At 33.9% G+C, this 21,219-nt stretch overlaps 1 protein-coding gene across 4 annotated transcripts in view; it reads right to left on the minus strand.

The window, feature by feature from the left end:
- The window catches only part of MALRD1 (MAM and LDL receptor class A domain containing 1), an 835,513-nt gene that overhangs the window by 424,043 nt on the left and 390,251 nt on the right, over window positions 1–21,219 (minus strand). For all 4 annotated transcript variants that reach the window (XM_088025530.1, XM_088025529.1, XM_028114131.2 and 1 more), the window contains one exon: window positions 2,931–3,178. In XM_088025530.1, the coding sequence (XP_087881656.1) occupies window positions 2,931–3,178 (248 nt within the window). The remainder of the gene's footprint in view (window positions 1–2,930; window positions 3,179–21,219) is intronic.

A 21,219-nucleotide genomic window follows, 5' to 3' on the forward strand; every position in this document is an offset into this window, starting at 1 on the left:
CAGCCTTGGGCATGCCCCCCACTAAGAAAAATTAAAGAAGTATTTCCAAAGATTAACACTTCAATGTTTCAAAGATGGAGTTTACCAGATTTTTAGTAATTGTTACACAGAGGGGTATTGTTAGAAGTAATAGTTACACAGCACTTTTAAGCTTTTGTCTTGTCATGTGTATGAACGAGGGAACACAGTAAAGGTGAGTGATCCCCACTCACCAGAAAAAAAGGTATTTTTGAAACACTAGCAGTCACGTATTATTATACCCTAGAGAAAGAAAGAAATGAATGGGCTTAAGGGTAAAGAATTTGATTAAACAAAATATGCAATGCACACTTCAAAAAGCATCAACTTAGAATAAGTAAGCCATGTGAAATGACTCTTCTCAAATTTCCTAACTGATGAAACCTTCAGGTATTCTTCTGTGATCCAAAATTGTCTCTTCTGTTGATGAACTTTTCCAACACAAGCTCTGTGACCATTATGACTTGTTCTGAGAGAGGACCCATGAAATCTTGGTTATATGACTCATTAGAGTAAGAAACATAAGGGGCCTATGGCCAACCTCTAAAACAGCATAAAAAGATACCAGAGAAAACGGTCTGATGCCCATAAGACATGTCTGTATGGATCCCCTGCAGCCATAGACATGGCCTTTCTAATGGTCTGTCTTGTTTTGTCTTACTTGTGCAAGAAATCTGAGGCCTACCTTTCTAATTGCAATAAATATTTCCCTTTCTTCTTGAGGCCATTTTTTGAATGACCCCATGTAGTTAACATGCAAACAAACATATAAACACCTCTATTTCTACAGAAAACACTTGACAACAACATAGTCTAATCGCAGGGCATTGTGAGGGAATAAAACTCTGCTAAGTACAAGACTCGTCTAGAGAGGCACTTTCTCTGGAAATTTCAGAGTTACTCAAAGGTCTCATCTCTTCCCACATCGATCTGTTTCATTTCTCCCACCACCCATCCCTAAAAAGGAAGAAAAATCTTCAATTTGATTTTGTTCTGCTTGAAGGTATTCCACAAGGTCAAGTGACAAATTTTTTTCACGAAATTTGAGGGTCACCCTGCTTACCTGATATACATATTTTTTATATGAGCGACACAATCATTCCCAGCATGACCTTTCCTCACTTCTTTGTATTCAATCTATATCATAAATATTCATAAAATGAACCATTCATCATTAATTTTTTGACATTTCTTCTAGGCATATTTCATTATTCTCACACAGATGTATAAAACAGTGGGGGACTACAGTTCCAGGACCAGGGAAAAATAGAGATGGATGAAATCCTGAGTTACTACAGTATGAAAAACAAACCTTTGGAGCATTTTCAGAGGAAGCCTAAGTAGAAAAGCCAAGAAATCAAGCTGGAATGTTATACACTTTATGTTTAATTTTTAATTAGCTTTCTAAGACTAAATCAAATTTGTAAATTTCAGAATATCTATGGATATAGACAGATTTATAGATAGAGACTTGACATATAAAATCTGGTGTGCTTGGGCTTCGTTTTGGAGAGTTATCAAGTAATTGGAAAACAACAAAAACAGACAAGAAATACATTTGATTAAAATTCATTTGTTTGCTAAACTAATTTGATAAAGTTTATTGTTATTCTGTATAATTTGTTATATGTGCTTTAGACTGCTGAGTTAACTCTAAAACTCTGATCTGATCATGTCACTCTCTTGCAGAAAATTCTATCAAATGTGCCTCAAGAGATAACAGAAATGAGGTTACCCCCTGAGAGTTAAACTAGGAAATCAACTTAAGATGAGACAGAAAAGCTTCCAACACAAACTAAAAGTTTAGCATGTATTAAAACCATGACAATGGTAGGAAGTGAAGGCTGCTCAGTACAAAACAGAGGAGCAATGTAATGGGTGCAGGGAATTTGAGGAGCCTTGGGGAAAAGGTTTAAAACGCCTCCTGCCAAAGGTTAGGGCTCTGTGGTGGAGGCGTGTACACAAGGATATTATACTTTGAAAACAATAAAGATTTCAATCATGCTATTATCTTCCAGCCTGATTCTTTGATCAGCTGACAACTTTCTGAATGTAATTTGCTTTCCTTTCAGTGTTCAAACACAGAACCCACCAGTCAGAATATGTGTGTTCACATCTTATGGAGACCACATTTCTCATTGTAAATATAAATGGCACATTTATTCATATACCATTCTCCTGTAAGCAAGATTCTTGTGAAGTCATCTCTGAGTGATTAATTTACATTATATGTAAAGCTAAGTTTAGAACCTAACTCAGCTGACTTAAATCCTTTGTGAAATAAAAGCAATCAATAAAGAAAAGTGAAGGACCTGAAAATACAGTCATCATAGAGGGTGGTTGTCCCAAAGAGCCATACAATCCTATTTATACTTTCAATAGTACTAACATTTGCCTTAAAGCTCCGCAGGATAAGGGCCAAACCATCTTTTCCTCCCACCTATAGAAGTTCTTCTACCTTTTTTAGGGCTAATTTTAGTCTTTCTCATGAAGACTTCGTCAACCATTTTATAGTGGCTCCAACTATCTCTAATATTCCTTCTTGGGAATATTTATAAACTACTTGAATTTTCTTTCTGACAGTGAAATTCTCATAATTCCAGTAAGTACTAAATTCCTTGAGAGGAAGCAACTGCATTTTACTTCTTTTGTACTATCCATAGCTTACAGATAAAAACCATGAAGTTTTCCAGTGGTTTTCAAAATTCAAATATCTATGGAATTTATCAATAGGATAAATTCTTCCCAGTTCTAATAATCCTTCTCTTTCATCCTTACTGTACTTTTCTCCTTTCCATACATATCCTAGGTTGAAGAAATTCAAACTCAGCTTTGGTCTGGTCTTGGCCATTCTATTTTCTGTATTAGCGTTCTCAGCAGTCACTTACAACATTTCTGGGTTTTTCTCTTACCTTGCAGTTTTTGCTTCTTCTGCTTATGACTGGGCTGGAAATTCTGGCTGCTCTCATGGGCTGTTGAGGAAACAAGCTCTTTATGAAGATGTAATGACCAGAGGAGTTTCGTAAGGTGTGATCAGCAGCTGGCTCTGTGCCTACGGCAGGGATGCTGCTAGCTTTCAGATTCCAGTCAAAGTCATCATCCTGCTCCTGCTCCCAAGAGCAAAGGTCAAATTCAAAATCACAGCGCCCACTGGAGGTACCTGGAAAACATTTCCCAATTTATGGTAAAGAGAAAAAGGAAATTAACGGACTTTAAGATATGCAATCCAAAATTACCGTGATCTTGACACATCGTGTAATAGTCGACACCTTAGAAGATTATACTGACATCAGCACTAAAACAGAATATTTTAAATCTATGGTTAGTAATTAATGTTTCAACATTTTATCTCATTTGGAAAAGACTTAGATATCAATAAATTCAACTCAATTTATCATTTAACCTAGCAAAACTTCAAAGTGTTAGGTTACCAAAGATTTTGAAAGCTATTTAATAGTTTGTCTACAAACCTTTTTGTCTTTTAACCAACTTGTTCTTAACAATTAGCCATGAAAAGTTCCAGAGACAAAATCAACCATTATCTTAGGTCATTTTTGTTGGCAAATTGCACTAGTCGCAACTTGAATTGAACTAATAAGTTCAGGTAAAAAAAAAAAAAAGCTGATTATCTAGAGAGGCTTGTGAAGATGTGGGAGTAGCACAGTTCTCAATTGGTTACTAAAGTTTTCAGAAACTAAGGTTTCTAAGAATTAAAATTCTGATAAATGTAATTAAGATGCTAGAATGGCTCAGGGAAGCAACTCTGTATGTAAGAAAGTAAGAGGTGTATAAAAAGGAATAAGGAATTAAAATACATTTTTGTTGAGGGAAAAGAAAGTAATTTTGTCCTAAAATGAAACTGGTTTAGAGACAGAAGGCTTACAACAAAATCTGTATTGAAAAAGAAAAAGAAAAACCAAAAACTTGTAAAAGATTTGTGAGGGGGAATCTCTGGAAAAAAATTTTTTCCAGGGTCAGAGCTGACTAGGATTGGAATAAATGAGTTTTAAAAGTACACTGGCATAAAATTGAAATTTGGCTTCTCTCTGTACTAAAAAGACAAATTTTTCTTGGATTATTGCTCCAAGAAAATTGTAATTGATAAGAAATTGTAAGCAAAGTTTCTGTTTTGTCTTTATCAGGTCTTTGACTACGTGAAACAGTTAAAATTTCTCAAATTAAAGGAGCAAAGTTTTGCTAACAACTAGATAACCTGATGTTTTTGCCTATGAAATCCCTTGTTACCACCTCGGTTAAATAAATAATGAAACCTTAAGTTTTATAGTGATCTGTGATCCTATTTAGGCATGTGCTTTAGAGCCTTCTGATATTTTTAATAAATTTCCCAAACATTAAAATTCTGAATAAAGTATTTTTGGCTAAAAGAAAAAAGAATATTTTAGTTTGCTACACATAGCTATTTCCATGGCTTGTGCAAATTTATTTCTCCACAAATCTGGTTCCCAGTCCCAAAATCAATGAGAAGATATTTTAGCATTATACACATTTCCTCCTCCAAACAACTATTTGGTCGACATAATTTTATTTCTTCTTTCTTCTCATCTTTGCTCCTCAGGGTCTGGTAGGGAATTTAGGAAGCTTCTTATTCAATAGTTTGGCTTGGGAAATGCTGCCTAAAGCAAAAGTTACTAATCACTGAAACTTTTTTTTTAACATAATCCTCATTTTAGAGATGCGAAAATTGTGAAACAGAAAAGGTAAAAAGTGTATTAACTGGAATTACAATAAGTTGCAGAAATTAAATATGTGACATTGCATGAAATACCAACTATCTCTCCCAGGTTCCTAAAAATATTTTATTACAAACGTTGTTCATGTTTTCATCTACTTCCAGGACAGCAAGAATGATTGAGGTCAACCATGACCTTGTTTATTTTCTGCCTGCTGGATCTATCCATTTCTGATAGATGGGTGTAGAAATTTCCAACTATGATAATGGATTCATCTATTCTTGCAACTGTATTAGTTTTTGTTTGATGTTCAATTAGGTGCATACACATTAGGGATTGTCACGCTTCCTTGGGGAAGTGACTCCTTTATTGTTATATGATGCCTTTATTTTTCCTTGGTAACTTTAGAAGTTTTATTTTACCTTCACTTCTTCTCTTGGGCTCTCTTTTCCTTTTGTAGACTTGAGTTTCTGACTTAGATTATTTTCCTTCCTCTAAAAACTTTTTTTTTTTCCAAAGTAGGTTTTCTGGCAAAAAAAATAAAATTTTCTTGATCTGTGTTTGTGTGAGAAAGTTAAGAAAGTATTTGTCCTTCATTTTAGAAGGATAATTTCATAGGGTATGAATTCGAGGTTAGTTTTTTTGTTTTTCCCCCACAACACTTTGTTTCAATCTACTTTCTTCTCATTTCTGTAATTTCTGAGAAGTCAAGTATAATCCTTACATTTGTTCCTCTATAGGTAAAGTGTCTTTATCTTTCTGACTTCTCTAAGGATTTTACTTTGATTTTCTGTATCTTGGAAATAATATGCGTAGGTGTAGGGGTCATTTTTTGTTTTTTTTTAAGTTTTTATTTTGTTTTGTTTGCATTTATCCTGCTTTACATTCTATGCTGTGTTTTTGTGTCCAACCTTCATTTGGGGAAAATTCTTAGTCTTTATTTCTCCAAATCTTTCTTCTGTTCCTTTCTCTTTCTTGTCCATGTGGCATTCCCACTACACATGTTACACCTTTTGTTGTAAAGTCTTTGGATATGCTGTTGTGTTTTCTCAGTCTTTGTTTTCTCTGTTTTTCAGTTTTGGAGATTTCTATTGTGATGTCCTCTAGCTCAGATACCATTCTTCAGCTGTGTCCAGGCTACTAATAAGCCCACCAAAGCTTATTCATTTCTGTCACAATGGTTTTGATCTCCAGGATTTCCTTCTGATTCTTAGGATCTCCATCTCTCTATTTACATTGCCCATCTCTTCTCGCATGCTGTTTTATCCACTAGAGGACTTAGCATATTGATCATAGTTATTTTAAATACTTGGTCTGATAATTCCAACATCCCTGACATGTCTTTCTGATGCTTCCTCTCTCTTTTCAAATTATGGGCTTTTGTCTTGGTGTTTTTTTGATTTTTTGGTTTTTTGGTTTGTTTTGCTTCTCAGGAGGCCATGTGATATTTTCTTGATAGTCGGACATGATATACTGGGTAAAAGGTACTCCTGTAAATAGGCCTCAGTGTGGGGAGAGGGGAGGTATTCTACAGTTCTATGATTAGGTCTCAGTATTTTAGTGAACCTGTACCTCTGGACTGTGAACCTAACAAGTGTTTCTCAGTTTCCCCCCCCCCCACTTATGTGGAACAAGATATCTAGAGAGGGTTAGCAATGGAGAATTCCCTTCCACCAGGTCGGTTAGGCTCTGAGAATACCCTGGCAGTTGAGGCTTTCATTGTCTGAGGGAATGCCTTGTGAGGAAGAGCAGAGTGCTCTGTGATACCTCAAAATGGTGTTTTTCCCCCTCGTTCTGTTGGAAGCAGAAGATTTTTCTCCAATATTTACTGGGAACATGGTCAAACTTCTCACAATATTATATTTACACAAAATATTACAAATATGAATCTCACAATATTATAGGGTATCCCAATAAGTGGGTTTCCTGAAGTTTTTAACTCTCAGGCTTGTCCACATGGCAACTCCAGCACTTCATCAATGCCAATTCAGATTTTGTACCCGGGTGTAGTTCTGTTAGTGGATTCTGCTCCTGAGTCTCTAGTCTTCTAATGTGTGACTCCCTGGGTTCATTTGCCTCTCTTCAATGTTGGGAACATTTATCCTGTGTCCTCCTCTTTTATGAATTCAATAAGGGTTCTTGATATTTTAGTCTCTTCAGCCTTTGACTTGTTAGAACCAAGTTGTGACCTCTAAAATCATCATATACAGACAGCACTGGATAGTAGGAACTACACAAATATCTTCCTATAATTCTGCTGGTAAATTATAAAGCTAATGATGTAAGTGATGATGTTGTAAAACTGAGCATTGTGTTACTAAGAGCTTGTATCTTATAAAATTGTATGTTTAGGATACTTTTCATGTTCTTTATTTTTATGTGCATGATGCAGCATAAAGCCAATGAGTAATCTGATCTTAAGCAATAAAATGTACAGATCAGAATTCTTTGACAATAGTAATTCTTTATTAAGTTCTCTCTGAATATTAAAGTGAAAAAATCTTAAAACTCATAATTATATGTGAGGTGGTGCCCCAAAACTAAAAATACTAAAGAAGAATCAAAGTTGCAGCATGTTGATAAGTATTTATATAAAGATTTGTCTCTTCATGAAAGCTCATTTGAACAAGTACTCAAATATTTCAGGAAATTTAATGTACACAAGAGTAGGAATGATTCTACCACCAAAGCTCTCAGGGCCCTGTTCTTCAGTGCACAGGCCAAAGACAGACAGGTGCACATCCCAGCTGAAGCCACAGCAATTCTGGGACAAAGATTCTACACTATTCTATTACATCAGACTCTTTAAGAATCTCCAAATTGTGCTAGACATGATCAAAATCATGTCTTTCTTTAAATTTTTTATTGTTAATCACCATACATTAGTTTTTGATGTAGTGTTCCATGATTCATTGTTTGTGCATAACACCCAGTACTCTACGCAGAATGTGCCCTCTTTAATACCCATCACCAGGCTAACCCATCCCCCCACCCATAATCATGTCTTTCTTTATGGATTCATTCTTACAGTTAGCATACGTCAGATACAATTGTTTAAATACACAAAATAACTTCTATGTTATTTGTAGCTAAAAAAGTGGAAAATTGGAAAATACATGGATCTTACCATTGTTTTGATACCATTTTGGAGTGTAAAGACCACAAGATGAAAGTTAATTTCATCTTCCAGAAAAAACCTTGCCCAATAATGAAGAATGGCCTAAAATAATTTTAAGTTTTTGAAGTAACTAAAAATTAATTAAGAAAGCATCAAGACTAATATGCTTTTTCAAATGGTTTAACAGAAAGGCTAACATTGATTTTTAATACTTTCAAGGATAGAGAAAATTTCTCTGTCATAATTCTGTCACCAAATGAACATGATGGCATTTTCTATCCAATTGCTTTCTTTATTTTAAAATTGCATTTGAAACATTCTGGTAATTTACTCTTTCCTACAAAAGATGGTAATAGACTCTTTTGCTTTAGAATACTAACGTTCTCCTAAGTATCCTTTCAGGGGCCTGGGAGGTAAATACATTAAAATAGTAATGAACCCCAACTCAAGATCAAGTTTAGAATCTGAACAGTTGTTTCATTAAAAATTATAAAACGAAGTAACTAATTCAGTTGACCTTGTGTTAGAAAATTTAGCAGCCAATGAAGACTAGATTGCCATATAGACCAGCATCCAGAAAGGCCACTTGAATAAAGAAATGATGTGTGCTGGGGAAAATCAGATTTGTTCTGTTTCAAAAATCATACAAATGCTGCTACATGAATTTCTATCATGTAAATTCTATTTTTCTTTTGATATTTCCTATTGTTTTGAAGATATGTTTCCTTGGAAAGCTTATTTCTAATGTATCGTTGGGGAAAATACAATGAGCACGCATAAGTCGTTTGGATTTCACATCACTATGGTGAGGGGGGACAACTTATAATTTCCTATTTCACAATTTCCCATGGGTGCCAGGTGAGAAAGGCAGCAAAGAGTCTTCTGTGCAGATGCCAATTCCTGCCATTTCATGGAGCAATTAATGCAAGCACCAGACAGGTGTGCCATCAGGAAGACAATGATCACATTTGTCTCCAGCTGTATCATCCATCAAACCAGTTTCTACCTTTCTAAATGCTATAATTTTTCCATCGATCACTATTTTCATGAGCATGAAATATCAGTTTCATTAAAAAAACTCATAATTTTGAAAGACCATAACCTAAATTCTTTTAAGACTCAACCATCAAATTCCTAAAATTAAGATCTCATTGTTCTATTCAATTATTCATTTAATATAAATTTATTGAGCATATGCTATAAATAAGGCACATTTAGGAAGATAAAAAAAACTAACTGGAAAGGGGGCTACTGTGTATTGACTATAATCCGTGTCCAGTTCTGAGCATTCTCTTAATTTATGTTATTTTATTCAAGTCCCACAACATACCAGTATAATAGTTGTTATTTTTAGTTTGGTTGATGAGAAAGCTGAAGTTCAGAGTACAATACTAAGCAAAGTATCACTCTGTAAGTAGCAGAACTATGAGTTGAAGAATTATATAAATGGAACCCCGTACCACTAATCCCCTTTATAATGTGGTGCACAGTGCTCCAGGGTGCAGGCAGCAAAATAATAAATAACAAATCTACAAAATACTACAGGGTAAGAAACTGTATGTGTCTATGAGGAAATCCTTGAAGAGATCTCTTTGTCTATAGGTAGGCAGCTATGAAAAGATGGCAGCCATCCACTTTGGCTTGATTCTTCTTGAGGTAGCACGGTGCAGTTTATCAATTCTTTAACTCTGTTCATCTAAATATGAATATGATGAATCCTATAAATTATATCCATCTTTGGGAGATTTAAAAATACACGAGCATATTATTAACACACAAGCTCTGACAATTCCCACAATGTGGAAACTATTTCTTTATATAACAAAGAATACTCCCAACTTATCTAAGGAAGCTATGGATTTATTTATTTACTTATTTAGTAGACCTATGAATATTATGTAGATTACTATATTGATGATGCACATGACAAGTTTTACAAATGCTATTAAAATAAACAAGAAAAAAAGCATAATTTGAGAAATTAGTTTCCAGTTATAAATGGGGCATTTTCTCAGCTTTGTGACTTTGGAGATTGTGTTAGTTTTTAGTGCTTCCATAATAAAGTACAACAAAATGGGCAGCTTTAAACAATAGAGATTTATTCCCTCAAAGTTACTAAGGTGAGCAGTCTGAAATCAATGTGTCTATGGTACCATGCTCTCCCTAATGGCCCTAGTGGAAAATACTTCCCTGTCTCTTTATAGCTTCTCCTGGCTACTGGCAATCTAAGCATTTCTTGGCTTGTAGATACATCCCTCCAATCACAGGGCAATCTCTCTGGGTGTTCGCACACTATCTTCCCTCTGGTTGTCTATGTCCATATTTCCCTCTTCTTAAAAGAATAAGAGTCATTGGGTTAGGGTGTACCTTAATCTAGTATGACCTCATTTTAACTCAGTACATCTGCAAAGACCCTGCCTCACCTAAGGTCACATTCACAGGTTCTTTGTGGACATGAATTTTGGCAAGACACTATACAACCAAGTACTGGAATGATTACATTTTTTAAAGTAACTCTCTTAGGGTTTTGAGATATATAATCACATTATTAGAAAGTAATTATAATTTAGTGTTACTGTATTTCATTTTATGCCTATATGTATATAATGCCTAAAACCAGAACAAGAGTATTAAATAATAATAGCAAACATTCTTAATATAATCTTGATTTTAATGAAAATATTTCATTGTTTCCTTCAATTTGTTCAATCACCTGTAAGATGTTAAAGTTCTATCATTCTATATATTACAGAAATGGGTATTAAATTTAAATAAATATTTCAGCACCTATCAGTTTTTTTTTTTTTTTTTGGTGGTTTATCTGGTTACAAGGACAGTGTGTTACTTCTTTAAATAGTGTAAGATCCTCACCTCAAAGTGTATGATGTAATGATTCTATTGCTGAATTTGGCTTGCTACCATTTTCAGTTCTTCTACATTTATATTCACAGGGAGTCTGAACTATAGTTTCCTTACTTTTCTAATTTTTTGGAGGCTTCATTATCAGTGATATATTAGCTTTATAAAATAAATTCAGTCATTTTATATGGTTAGAATAGTTTCTTTGGTCATTATCAGTTCATTAAAATGTGACAGAACCCTGTAGTATCTCTCTCAAGAGACAAAATTGAAGGACATTTGTTGATAACTTTATTTGATAGTTAATGGTCTATTCAGGTTTTCTGCATCGTTAGTTAATTTTGGTCATTTTTCTCATAAAGAATTAACTATTTCATTGACATTTTCAACCTATCACAAAGTTATTGGTTTCTATATGGTTATTAATTCCCCTTTAACAAGGTTACATTTATTCAAATGTGTTTTTCTCCTTTTTTAAAATTAAAAATTGGTGTTTTGTCTACTTTGTCTACTTAAAAAAATAACATACTTTTGAATTTGTCATTTGAATTGCTTGTTTTCCAAACTATTACTTCTTTCTCCTGAGTTTAATACTATTTCATTTCTAATAAATTTTTATTTTTAAAATAATTTAAAGCTTACAGATAAATTGTAAGGGTAGCATAGCACCAGAAATCCTTTTGACAGTTCAATAAAATAAGGGAATAACTGTTCTGAATAATAAATTTATTCTAAAAAAATCAACAACTTGGAAGAAATGAGAAAATACTTGTAAAAAACACCTTAAAACTGAAACAAATCTGAATGGGGCTCTATCCATTACAAAAACTGAATTCATAATAAAATATTTCCCACACACCCAGTTTTAATCTCAGATGGCTTCATGGGTGAAATCTATTGAACTTTTAAGGGTGAAATTGTATCAACTCACACAAACTCTCTCAGGACATAAGGAAAAGAGAACTCTTTCCTACTCTCCTTACGAAGCCAGTATAATGCCAATACCAAAGGCAGACAAGCAACTGCAAGAAATTTAGAGACCAATGTCCCCCATAAACATAGGTGCAAAATCTTTAACAATACATTTTATCAAGGAACGTGTTTGACTTAATGTTCAAAAATCAAATAATGTAATTCAACACTTTAACACAAAAGGAGAAAAAAATCATATGATCTTCTCATCTAGATGCATGAAAGGCACTGAAAAAAGTAAACACTTCTTTATGATAAAACCTGATGTAAACTAGCAATAAAAGGGAACTCATTCAAACTGAAAAAAGAAACCTGTGAAGAACATATGTTAGTTTCATACATAAATGTGAAATACTGCAAAATTTCACCCTAAGACTGGGAACAGGGTAAGATAGTCAAAAGCACCTCTTTTATTCAACAACTGTCCAAAAGTTCTAGTCTGTGCAATAGGAAAAGAAAATCAAATAAAACATATAAAAACACAAATTAAATCAGTTGCCTACATAAAAAAATTCTAAGAAATCTATATGGAAACTACTAGAACTCTTAAATCAATTTGATAAGGTTGCAGGGTACAAGGAAAATATATGAAAATCAATTGTATTTCTATAAGTTAGCAGCAAAAACTTACAAGTTGAAATTAGAAAATAATTTTAGTCACAATAGTGTGAAAAGAATAAAGTACTTGGCAATATATATTAAAAAGACATGTCTATGTATCATATGACCTCACTGATATGAGGAATTCTTAATCTCAGGAAACAAACTGAGGGTTGCTGGAGTGGTGGGGGGTGGGAGGGACGGGGTGGCTGGGTGATAGACATTGGGGAGGGTATGTGCTATGGTGAGCGCTGTGAATTGTGCAAGACTGTTGAATCACAGATCTGTACTTCGGAAACAAGTAATGCAATATATGTTAAGGGAAAAAAAAGAGGAAGAAGATAGGAGGAGAAGAATGAAGGGGAGTAAGTCAGAGGGGGAGACGAACCATGAGAGACAATGGACTCTGAAAAACAAACTGAGGGTTCTAGAGGGGAGGGGGGTGGGGGATGGGTTAGCCTGGTGATGAGTATTAAAGAGGGCACATTCTGCGTGGAGCACTGGGTGTTATACACAAACAATGAATCATGGAACACTACATCAAAAACTAATGATGTAATGTATGGTGATTAACAATAAAAAATTTAAAAAACTAATGATGTATGGTGATTAACATAACAATAAAAATTAAATAAATAAATAAACAAATAAAAGACATGTCTATACTGGACTTGCCTATACAGGATGTCTATACTGGGAACCTAAAGTACTGTTGAAAGAAATTAGGGAAGACCTAAACAAATGGAGAAGTGTACCACTGGAAGACTCCGTAACATTAACATGCAGTTTTTCTCCAGTTTATTTTATAGATTCGATATGACCCTATCTGAAATCCCAGAGAGTCTCTTTGTAAAAATGAGCAGGTATATAGTAAATATGCAGACATGTAATGGAAAGGAGTGTGAGAGAACGTTTCTGGGTGATATAAATGTTCTATATTTGTGATATATGTGCATGCATTTGTCAAAATATCAAATTGTGATGTATGCACTATATATTTTGCTTAAGAAACTAAGAACAAATATCAAATTCTAATTATTTAGCTTGCTTCTAACAGTGATATATGTTGACAGTTCTGAAATTGGAAGGCCTTCTGCATATTCTAGATGTGAATTAAATATAAAGATTGATTAAAATTGGTACTAGGCTGTTGTTGGAGGTGAAGGTGACAAATATGAAAATGTATTGGACTAAAATTGGTGGTATCCATGGTGGATGGACGGATGAATGGATGGGTAGATGGAGGGCTGGATGGGTAGATTGGTAGGTAGGTAAATAGGTAGATAGGCAGGTAGATAGACGATAGGCAGGGAAATATATAAAGACACATGTGTACATATACATATATTTACTAGCTCTGTCCACTGAGAAGGCCAAGAAGCAATGACACATTACAAAAAATAATCTTGATTTTTAAAATAACATTCTCCACTAAAAAGAATCAGGGCTCTTTAAAGCTGATATCAAGTCTGGGGAAGAAAAAAGTATAAGATGAGCCTGGGATATTTTGCTGTGCAAGATAAAAGGATGTGATCAAAGAATGATGAACACATCTGAAAGTTCATAGAAGATAGTTTATAGGAGTTCCTATTAGACTAATCTGGAATAATTTGATAATCAGAATAAATAATGATAATTAATTATAGCCCTTTGGATGAAATTTAAATCTATGAGATAATAACATAAATAAATAACAAGAAACAAATAGAGCAAAGGCAAAGCTCTCCTTTACAGTAGAAAACCAATTGATGTGGAGTGAAAACATAAGAAAATCATCAGTGGGCTATATGACCCAGCAATCACAATTTTGGGTATATCCAAAAAAACTGAAGTCAAGAACATGAAGAGATAGCTGCATATTTTCATAGTCACCAGTATTTGCATGTGAATTAATAATTATTTTTAAAAGAATTACTTTATAGTAGAGAGATGTGAATGACTGTGCCTTAACCAGTTGTTTAAACATCAGGAACATTAGCACAAATCAATAACATGCCTCCTGATATGAAGCCCTGAGAAGGACCTATGATTACATCTGTGGTATTCTTTTTTTTTTTTTAACATTTATTGTTTATTTTCAGAAAAAGAGAGAGAGAGCATGAATGGGGGGAGGGGTAGAGGGACAGAGAATTTCCAGCAGACTCCCCGCTGAGCAGGGGGCCCAACGCGGGGCTTGATCCCAAGACCCTGATATCATGACCTGAGCTGAAGGCAGATGCTTAACCGACTGAGCCACCCAAGCGCCCCTGTATCTGCGGTATTCTTGCTAACACACTGAATATTTTATCTAGTTCTAATAATTAATGACAGAGAAATAATCAAATCTCTCACAATGATTATGACTATTTCTATTTTTATTTAATTCTGTATGGTTTTATTCCACATACTTTGAAGCTCTATTACACATGCATATTTCTGACATAACTTCTAGATAACTATAATTTTCCTTTTATCATTTGTAATTTTTTCAAAAGTCTACTTTTACACTAACTTAGGTACTATGTATATATTGAATTTGCTGTCTTTAACAGAATAAGTTTAAATATAAAGTCAGATAGGTTGAAAGTCAAAGGTTGGAAAAATATACACCAAATTGTTGTATTATGCTTTTTTAACCAATCAGAAATGTTTGCATTTTAACTGATATGGTTAGGCTAGTTACATTTGATATAATTAATGTTTTGACAAGATTTAGATCTTTCATTTTATCATTTTTTCTATTTTTTTAAATTATTATTTTTCCCATTTGATATTTATTATTTTCTTTCTCCTGTGTTGTTTCAAATATTTTTAGTATTCCATTTTAATTCTTCTATTGGGTTTTTAACTGTATCTCTTTACATTTTAGTGTTGGTGTAGTGATTGCATGTGCATACTTCACTATCACTATTTAGAGTTGACACTGTTCTTCATGCAAAATTTTAAGAAACTTGGTACAGTTTAATTCCACTCACCTTCTGTTCCTTGTGAAATTTTTGTCATATTGATCTACCTAGGATATAAAGAGTGCAAAAAATGTATCTTTTCTTTAGAAAAGTCATGTATCTCTTAAAGAAGTTAGTAGAAGAAAAGAGAAAATGTGGTCTTATATATTTACCCACATAATTATTATTACCGTCATTTCTTCCTGAAGATTCAAATTTCAATCTGGTGTCACTTACTTTTAGCTTGAAACATGTCCATCAGTGCATGCTGATGCATACTGATACCTCGTTTTTCATTTATCTAAAAATGTCTTTACATCGCCTTATTTTTTGAAAGATATTTTCTCTAGATAGAAAACTATGTTGGGATGCCTGGGTTGCTCAGGTGGTTAAGCATCTGCCTTCGGCTCAGGATATGATCCCAGAGTCCTTAGTCCTTGTTCAGTGGGAAGGCTGCTTCTTCCTCTGCCTGCCACTCCCCCTGTTTGCTCAGTCTCTCTCTTTCTCTCTCTCTCTGACAAATAAATAAAAATAATTTTTTTTTAAAAAGAACTCTATGTTGATAGGTCCTCCCTCCTCCCCCATTTTAGCAATTTAAATATATTCTTCCAATATCCCAAGGCCTGTTTTTGGGTTTTATGATGAGAAGCTAACAAGCCTATGATTGTTCTATTTTATATGAATTTTTTTTCTGGTGTCTTTCAAGATTTTCTCCTTTTCATTTTGTAATGATTTTCATTTACTTTGCCTTAATCATCCTAATCATCTTAAATTGATGTTTTCCATAGATTTGGAAAGGTTTGATAATTATTTGTTCAAATATTTTTCTGCCTCACTTTCCCCCCATTTCCTTGTGTTTCTTCATTAACATGTATGTAAGAATATTTGATGGGGTCCTGTGGAACTCTCAGGCACTGATCAGGTTCTTTTCATTTTTTTCTCTTCTTAGATAACTTCCAATTAGTAGATCTGTCTTGAAGTTCAATGTTCTTTCTTCAGTTGTCTCTAACATGTTTTAAGTCCACCCAGTAAATTTTATTTCAGATAATGTATTTTTCAATTATAGAAGTTCCCTTTGGTTCTTTGTTCTATTATTCTTCCTTCTCTTTTTTATTCTCTTCCTCCTATTTTTACTTTACCTCCTCCTCTTCCATCTTCCCCATCTTCTTTTTCTTCTTCTCATTCTTCATTTTCATGTCTCTGCTGAGATTCTCAATACCTGTGGCTACCTTGCTTACTGAATCTAAGTTTTCCATCATCTTGGCCTCCAGTTCTTTTTTCCTTAAGATTTTATTTATTTATTTTAGATAGAGCATATGCGAAGAGGAGCAGAGGGAGAGGGACAACCGTGGAGTCTGATGTGGGGCTCGATCCCACAATTGTGAGATCATGACCTGAGCCAAAATCAAGAGTCAGACACGGAACCAACTGAGCCACCCAGGAGCTCCAGGCTCAATTTCTATTGATTTTTTTATTGTCGTTCTCTCAAATGTATACAAATTTTCCTGTTTCTTGATATGTGTAATTTTTTTCTTTTTACTTATATGGTGGAATTATAGATGATATATTGTAGCAAATTAGAGTTATGTCATGTTCCTTAAAAATGTGTTACACTTTTTACACAGTTAATTCCTGACAAATCTTTCTCATCTAACCAAGCTAAGTTCTATTATTGTTTCAGTTATCTTAAAATTGTTTAATGACTTCCACTATGTACATTTTAATATGGTATATCATGTACCAGGTGTCCAGGTGGAGAATTGACATGTGTGTACCTGAGTACCATAGTGTGAAGTCTTCAGAGATTATGCACTTGGTAAATAATAGTCTGTGCTCTTGGAGTAACAAGAATTTGGAAATAGATGAAGTAAAATATAAGATCACCTTTTTCAAACTTGGGGTTTTTTTAAGGGGAAAATTTGTACACACTTTGCAATAGAACTCATGTAAGTTTTCTTTTTTTTTTTTGAGATTTTATTTATTTTAGAACACAAGGGGGTAAGGGAGAGGGAGAAGCTGACTCCGGGCTGACCAGGGAGCCCCATGGGGTTTGATCCCAGGACCCTGAGCCCAAGGCAGATGCTTAACAGACTGAGCCACCCAGGTGCTCCAGGTTTTTCTTCTAATTAAAAAAGATAATCCACTTTCACAACTAGGATCACATTTGGATTTGGTGGTGATTTGGAAAAAAAAATTAGGATTCCACATAATCCTATATTATGCTCCTTATTCATTACTTGGGGACTTGTTGTGATCTCATTTGAATGCTTGAAGTGTTTGGCATCACCTGTTAACACTGGTTGTACTGAAATTTTCATGTCTCCAAATTGCTTGCCTCTGGAATAAACATTGAGTCTTCAGCTCTGCAGCATATCATCTCTCCTTAGAGGGTTGTACCATGTGCACATGGAGTCTAACTCTCAGCCACAGACCTGTGGTTAATCCCCACAAAATCTCCTAAGGCAACCACAGGGACAAGTTCCTTTTCTCAAATAGTCACTTCAGCAACCAAGAATTCTAATCTCTCTCTCAACTTAGTGACACTGCTATTATTTTTAACTCTACATCTGCTCTGTGATACAAAAATTTCCTTACACAGAAATCTGTGACAATCTTGGGGCAATCATGAAGCTCATCTTTTGTAGTCCCATCTCTCAAGAATCACAGCCCTAAGCTACAAATTGTGTAACGACTGAAAACATTTGTCTCATATATTACATCCCATTCTATAGTTGTTTTTGACAAAGGAACAAGACCAGTAACAGTTTTTTTTTGATAGATGGAAGCACAAGTTCTTCCCAATATTATTTTATATTCTAATGCCTTAAATTTTCTGATTCCCTTATTTTGTTTCAATAAAAGTATGCAAATATACATGCATTTTTTATGTTATATTTAAACTTTTCATATTTATTTTTAATCATCTTTTACATATGTTGTTTTAACTGTAGTATATTAAATGCATTTTTGTTTCTCTTTTATTCAGTAATTACTTAAAAGAGTAAAAAACATGTATCTAATTGCCCTAGCATTTTAGCTTAAACTTTAAAATTAATATTTGGTTTTACCATATTTTCAGTAAATAATATGACCTATATAACTTCTATAATAAATGTATTAAGTTATCTCCTAAATCATGACAAATTTGTAAATGTCATAAATATGGTTAAAAGAAATACTTTTACTTTTAATGTTCAAAGTTCCATATATAGGTATTAATTTAATGCTATTTATCATACTTTTCAAATATTCTATGCCTTTTTAACTTACAAGTGACCCCTGAACAACAAAAGTTTGAACTGTGTAGGTCCACTTATACACGGATTTTTTTCCTATGAATGTACTTTCTTTTATGTTTTTCTTCATAACATTTTCTTTCCTCTACCTAACTTTAACATACAAAATATGTGTTAATAGATTGTTTATGTTATTGGTAAGGCTTTCAGTCAATTGTAGGCTACTAGTTAAATTTAGGGGAGTAAAAGTTATATGGGGATATTAAAATGCATGTGTTTGTGTGTGTGTGAGGGGGTCACCATCCCTGAATTGTGTTTTTCAAGGGTCAACTGTAATGAATTAACTAGGTAATGTGTATGTTTTTACTCTAATCAGAAAATAAAGGTATTTTGAAATATGGTTCAACATATGGATCTTCATATTTTTCTTGTTATACTGCAAATAATTTAATTTTATATATTTAGTTAACCTATTTGAGGCAGAAAGCTTCAAAGTAAGATCTTTATTTTAGATTTCACCTTTTAACGTTCAATAATTATGATTCAGAAATTAATTTGAATTGACTAATCTTTCACTACATCATAAATTGTTGTGCATGGTTTCATACATTACATCATTAGTTTTTGATGTAGTGTTCCATGATTTTTTGTTTGCATATAACACCCAGTCATGTTTTTATTTACTTACATCAATGCCTACACTTAAAGATCATTAACAATACTCCTTTGATAAAACTTACTCCTTTGATAAAACTTAGTTCTTAATTAATGTAACTCAATTTTAAGTAGCTTAAATACTTTTAATTTTATGAAAACCATATATCCTATATATTGACTATTATGTTTTACATATGCCCTCTTGTCTTATTCATCATAACCAATTATGTACAGTACTAATTTTCATCTTCTGCCATATCTATTATTTCCTCTCAGTAGTTCATCTCTTTGAACATTTTTTCTGTCCTAAGATTTTCAAATTTGTTCTCCTTAGCAATAATTCACACTTCTTTAATGTCATTCCTGCTTAAAATTTCATTTAGGGTTGAATTTTTTTTATAATTCTTATTGTCTTATCTTATCGATTAAAAGGTCTTACAGATTTTAAGAAATTATAGATTATCTTATGGATAATAAGATAATACCTTATAGATCTTGTCTTATCCAATTCATCTTAACCCTTTCTCTTATGGCCTTCTACTTATATTTTATACAATCTGCATTTTCTTACAATATGTTCAATATGCATAGCATATGTGTTGTTATGCATATTCAACACACACATATATATGTATATATATATATACACACACACATGTTTCAGAAGAATTAGATCCCTCTGATGTTCCTATTTTTTTATTTTATTAGTCAACATTTAGATAATATTGCAGAGTTGTTTATTGTCAATAGGCTTTGAAACATTCCTTTGGCTCATTCAATACTATTTGGTAATTTGTAGAAGAGGTATACCTGGAGCTCATAAACTATTCATATTCCAATTTTAGTACATAATAGAATGCAATTAATGTAACCTTTTATAATGAGGTATAACTATTTTTTCTTGGCCCTATGACTCTTTAATTAACAGAACACAAAACAATCAGAAACAACTAAAAATAAAACAAAGCTATACTTGTCAACTAGCACCAATTCCTAGAATGTTCTTGGCTGTACACTCTCCCTAACCTTTCAAAAGCCAATGCCAGTCCTCACTGGTCCTATATAAGTCAAAATGCAGCTTCTTGCCTTCTTTTATATAATGCTGTCTCTTCTGGAAAAATGATATTGGGGCGATGAAGGAAATGTAAATAGGTCTTTTGTTCAAATTTTAAGGGGAAAACTCTCTTAAAAAGTTAGATACTACTTTTATGTTACTTAAAACCAAAAGCTTTATATTGGCTGATTTATGTTACTTAAAATAAAACCAATTAGCCTTAATTTGACTGGTGAAACTCAAAGGCTATGGATATATAATTCACTTTCTATTTTGTATGAATAGAAAAAGCACATTTGATTTTCGAGAAATGTTAGGTAATGGGGAGTGACAGCACCAAGATGACAACATAAATCTTTCCTGACTTCACTTCTCTCATAAGAACTGAATTTCAAAACAAACCAAGAAACAAAAACAAAAAACCCTGATACCATTGCAAGAATCCTAGATCACAGGGGTCACCATGAATTAGCCCCTGTATTATAGAGACCAGGACAGACTGTATTAGAAAGATTTAAATAGTAGCTACACATTGATTGCATTGCCCTTCCCCCAGGCCAGTGCAGTACCACACAGAGAGGTCACCCCTGAGCCTTGGTTCCTCTAGTAGGAAATGAGAAACCAAGAGGGACAACCAAAACTCCACAGCACTGTGTATCCCTTTTTGCAGGAGTTGCCACTCTGGTGCTGCCAGAGAATTACAGGAGAATCTCCAGAGTTCAACCACTGGGAATCACACAGACAGAGAAGTGGGGAGGAGCTTGTAAAAGGCACAAGGATCTTAGCAGACAGAGTTCACATGTGCAGTGACCAAGCAGTAATTCCAACCAGCGTTTTGCTCATCTGCAGAATCAAGACATTATGCACTCCAAACAGGAAATGTGGAAGGTTGCAGATGTGCCTGATTTGGATCCTCACAGGAGTTTAGCTGGCCCCGGAGACAGGTCTGACTACAATCAGGCAAAGAGCTGAATCACATCCCCACACTCTCTGGAGAGTGTCTTCCAGCCCCATATGACCAGAAGGACTGGTGATAACTCCTAGAAGCACTGTGGCCCAGTGCCACCTGAGCTGAGGAGGGGGTGGGCAC

This window comes from Eumetopias jubatus, unplaced genomic scaffold (assembly GCF_037043125.1).
Source record: "Eumetopias jubatus isolate StellerSeaLion01/CBP00866 unplaced genomic scaffold, mEumJub1_p1.0 scaffold_8, whole genome shotgun sequence".
Classification (NCBI taxonomy): Eukaryota; Metazoa; Chordata; class Mammalia; order Carnivora; family Otariidae; genus Eumetopias; species Eumetopias jubatus.